The 4,683-nt window shown below is 44.1% G+C and overlaps 1 protein-coding gene across 1 annotated transcript; it reads right to left on the reverse strand.

Annotated features, from left to right (window-relative positions):
• Positions 1-574: 574 nt before the first annotated feature.
• LOC116520651 (FANCD2 opposite strand protein-like) lies at positions 575-1,105 on the reverse strand. The gene has a single exon (XM_032234931.1). It carries the CDS (start codon positions 1,103-1,105, stop codon positions 575-577), a length of 531 nt encoding a protein of 176 aa, XP_032090822.1.
• Positions 1,106-4,683: the final 3,578 nt, after the last annotated feature.

A 4,683-nucleotide genomic window follows, 5' to 3' on the forward strand; every position in this document is an offset into this window, starting at 1 on the left:
CCTGTGGGGGAAAATTGTTTTCACCTTGTGGTAGATAAACCTCAGACTCTGAAGACCATCTCACAGGAAGAATGGATGACACTTGTTTCATTTGAATTTCAGTGTTTGTCTGGACCATTTAAGGCTTTTTAAATATATAATTGCCATCCATTTCTTTCATTTGTGAGTCAGATACTGTAAGTGAGGCTGTTCACAATATTTGTAAATGTTCTTTTGTAATCCTTTCTTCACAAAAAGACGACAAACAGTAAGATTGGTTTCTTCTGTCTACAAACAATCTTGAATGTTGATGTTCTTCTGGATTATTGCCAGATTGATATTGTTAAGTTAAATGCTTCATTTTGTTCAGTGAAACTGGGTTGAGGAATTAAAATAATAAGTAGTTATTCCAGGAAATAGATTGATTTCTAAGAAACATAAATGTTGAAGAAAAGTTGACAATTCCAGGAAATAAGTTGAAGGCGTAATCCAATGAGTTGATTTTTCTGAAGTAGAAGGGAATCAGATATGGGCCTGAGATAAATTATCTTGCAATCAAGGATCCCAGCTTGTCCTGATTTTGCTTAGGAAAATTTTAGCGAGAATGTTGTAAGGCAAAGGCACATTTTTTGTAGGCAGCATAAAGCAAGAGAATGGCCCGCAGCATTTGTCGACACATGGCCATAGCCATGTGCACTTGTGGTCCATGGAGGCTATGGGGTCTGCGTTGCTGGGGACTTATCACTTGACAGAAGGCTGAGCGCTCAGAAACCCTCAATGAGCCAGTCCAGTGGGGAGGCTGTGCAGTCACTAGATGCCCAAAGACTGAGTCAAGCCCTATAAGCCTCACTGCCTGTGGTTTGTGCACAGATCTATTGCATGCCCTAGGTTCTCCTGCCAATTGGGAGGCTAATGGTTGCTTCATCCCAGTCTTAGCACTAGACTCCAGCACCAGACTCAGGCCCTGGAAGCAAAGTTGCACTTCCAAATCAGTGGCAGTGGCTGGGCTTTGCCCTCCCCTGAAAGGGTGTTTAGTGCTGCTGGGTCTGGGCACAGCCCCCCGCAGCCATTGCAGAGATTCATCCAATGGGGACCAGGGTGCCCACAGCTGGTATCCACTGGCCATGGTCAGCACTTCCTAGTTGCTGCTGGCCTGCTTTGCCCAGGATCCTGTAGCATGTTTCCTTTGCCTTGTGCCCTTGGCAACCTATTATGAGTAAGTACATACCTTGGAACATACATACTGAATCAGTGTTCCACTAGCTCCTCCTCCCAGTTCCAAAGAATGGTGTGCTGTTTTGAGTGTCTATAACCATTTGTTAGGATCCTGAGGCTACTTCTTAGAAATAAAGTCCTCAACCTGCAATAATAGAGGACTGGGGAAAAGGGAACTTGCATGGCTTTTGCCATCATTTGGCAGTCTTCTCTTTGCTAATCTGCCTAGAGGAATTATGAAACTATCCATAAGATACAGTGTTAGAACTGCAGATGAAAAGGCAAACTGGTAAAAATGTTTCTGCTTCCTGTGGGAACATAGTCAGTAAAAACATTATTCTTTCATGGTTGGGGGGGGGGGAGATCTAACACTTCTATATCTTAATCGCCAAACATAGCACATTTCTATTTCTGCGGGCATTGTAAGAAAAACAGAAACCTACAAATTGAAGGCATTTTCAGTCTGACTTTGCACATTCAGGCTCCTTGCTTACATTTTTAAATTTTAATTACTTATGTTGTCTTGTGCAAACTGATTCCTTTGAAAAACACTGTGCCCAGCAAGTTCACTTGAGTTAGTTCATCTTAATCTTTGCACCTGTTCAGATTCATTAAGGGCATTCAGGAAGACCCTTACACCAATGGAAGTCTTCCTAGATCCCTTATCGTAGTGGAATAGAAAAAATAAACTAGATTCATCTTATACAAAACCATATTTTGTTTAATCATGCTGACTGAATAATTCTAAATAATCAGAATTGGCTTGGTTTACACATTGTGCATTGAACCTATGGTATATTTAAAAAAAGGGATTTCTGATAAAAACATCTTTTTCATTTAGAAAGAGTAATTGTTTTAATAAAGAAAAATACCCTCAGTCTGTATTTTAACATATTCTTATAAAAATAAATATAGATTTATTTAATTTATAATATTTATATTTGTGTGACATGTCAATATTTTTTCTATTTTAAATTTGAAAAGCTTTTTTGTCAAATGCTAAAAGAAAGCATTATATAACGTGGGTCGAAACATTTTTTTCTGAAACAAGTTAATGCATCTATAGAATTTGTTCTATTAAAAGATTATGTACTGGTGTTAGATCGATGCAGGAAGAAGAGACAGTAGGCTCAAGACAATTTCAGCACCTTTTATTTCCCTAGCTGCTGCAATACAAACTGCCAGCAGGCTGCCAGAGCTTTCCATTTATTGAGCACTGGCAGACTAGCCGGCCAATGACAGCGATTTACAATTCCTGGGCTTTGGCAAACCAATCCACGGGGACAAGCAAATCTGTGTTATGTATGTCCATATGTAACACCCCTCCCCTCCTAGACTGAACAATGTCCAATCCATGGCTGACATACATGATGTAGTCCCGCAAGTAGGTGAGGCGTTTAGAGTTCCTACTGGATCTGCGCAGTTCAGTTGTTCCTGTGGCCTCAGCCAGTGCGATCAGGCCTGCTGTCTCTCTAGATTCCTGGAATGGAACCTCCTGGAACTACTTATGCCGTGAATCACGTTCTGGCCTGGTTCCCTCAACCTCCGCCTCCTGCTCCCTTCACTGGATGCCGGCGCTTTCAGATTAGTGCCTACATCCCTCTCTTGGGTTTGAGCACTGGTTGCCATGTGTCTATTAGGTAGGGCCAGTTCCTGACCCCTGGCCTCCCTGTCAGCGGTTGTGTATGCTCTGCAGGGTGGAGACCCTGGTTGTTCAGGATTCCATCTTAGGTCTGCTTGTGTGGCCCAGTCACCTTGGTTCCTTAAGTCAGAGTCCCCCAACCAGTTCTGGAGTTGGTCGGTGTGTCTTCTCCATGCCTGGCTGTCCTCTAGCTCCACTTGATATGACTTGATAGCCACTACCCAGGCACCCAGCCAGTTATAGTTATTGCTGAACACCTGGTTGTTAATGTTGGCCGGGTTGAGTCCAGAGGCATTTCAGGATGGTAGTTGGTCCAATTGAGACCTCAGCTTCCGGTCCATCAGACGTTTTGTCAGGCTCTTGTTAGTGGTCACACTGGGTGTGATGTGTTGTGCCAATAGGAACTTGTCAATCTTCTCTTGCCAATTGCTGGGCCCCATCCTGGTGACGGTCTCCTTGGTCAGCCTCACCATCCATCCAGCCTGTCCGTTACTTGCTGACTTTAATGGGGCAATTAAAGTATGTCAAACACCTTGCTCTGCAAGGAACAATTCCATGGCCTTGGTGGTTAATTGGGGCCCTTTGTTGGACACCAGGATGTCAGGTAACCCATGGGTGCAAATAGTCATTGTAGTGCTTGGATGGTGGTGTCTGTTGTGGTGGTTGGCATGGTCATGACTCCCAGCCACTTGGAGTAAGTGTCCATGACAATCAGGAAAGTCTGCCCCCCCCCCAATGGTCCCACAAAATCTATATGTACCCTCGACCAAGGACCCTTGGGCACTTCCCACTCCTGGAAAGGGTGGTGGCAGCCATGTCTCCTGGTAAGGCCTGCAGGTGGTCACCCATCCTGTAATGTCTTTTTCCTTGTTGGGCTACCAAATATAGCTCGCTTCCTTAATCCTTGGGGTACTATCACTCTCTCCCCCCATAACAGACACCCTTTGATGATTAACAGTTCGGGTTGTTTGTTCTGGAAGTTTTTAAATTCTTCCCCAAACCTTCCTTGTGGCCACTCCCTCAACACCCAGTTCAAAACTTTGTGCAAGGTCTGGGTGTGTTCTGCAACATCGATGGATGTGATTGGGCTAGTTGGGTCAATGTCTATCAGCAGAAGCTGGGAGGTAGAAGCTGGGTCTTCTACTAGTTCCAGTAGTGGGCAATGGCTGAATGTGTCTGCATAGCTGATGTTCTTTCCTGGGCGGTGGATCAGCTTGTAGTACCCCTGCAGGAAAGTGCCCCATCTGGTCATCCTGGGTGACATGTAGGTCAGGGTATATTGGTCTCCAGTGATGAGCCCCAGCAGGAGTTTGTGATCAGTGATGAGTTCAAAACTTCTCCCATAGGCTTATTCATGGAAGCATTTGATGCCTGCCACTACGGCTAGAGCTTCCTTATCAAACTGGCTATAATTCCTCTCCGCCGGTGAGAGTGTCTTGGAATAGTATGCAATTGGGGCTTCTGAGCCATCCGGTAGATGGTGAATGACCAACTCCAAAGGGGGAGGCATCATAGGTTATCAGCAAGGGCAGGGACTGGTTGTATTGAATGAGGATGCTGTCAGATGAAAGTGGTTTTTTCACTGTGGTAAAGGCTCGGTCCTCTTTTCATCCCCAGTCCCATGGTGTGGTCTTCTCCAGGAGCTTGTGGAGTGGTTCAGCAATGGTTGCCTTCTGTTTCAAAAAAATACTGTAGAGGTTCAGCAATCCCAGGAATGCCTGCAACTCTGTTTTGTTGGTTAGGGTGGGGGCTTTTTTTTTTTTAAATATAATTTTTATTAAACATTATTACCTTTAAAAAACAGAAAGAAAAATACAACAACATAAGAAAGACAAATCATACATAAC

This window comes from Thamnophis elegans, chromosome Z, assembly GCF_009769535.1.
Source record: "Thamnophis elegans isolate rThaEle1 chromosome Z, rThaEle1.pri, whole genome shotgun sequence".
In the NCBI taxonomy this organism is placed as follows: Eukaryota; Metazoa; Chordata; class Lepidosauria; order Squamata; family Colubridae; genus Thamnophis; species Thamnophis elegans.

Bases quoted from the DNA above. Each gene is read 5' to 3' on its own strand.
- LOC116520651 (XM_032234931.1), bottom strand. From the start codon at position 1,105: ATGGCCAGTGGATACCAGCTGTGGGCACCCTGGTCCCCATTGGATGAA.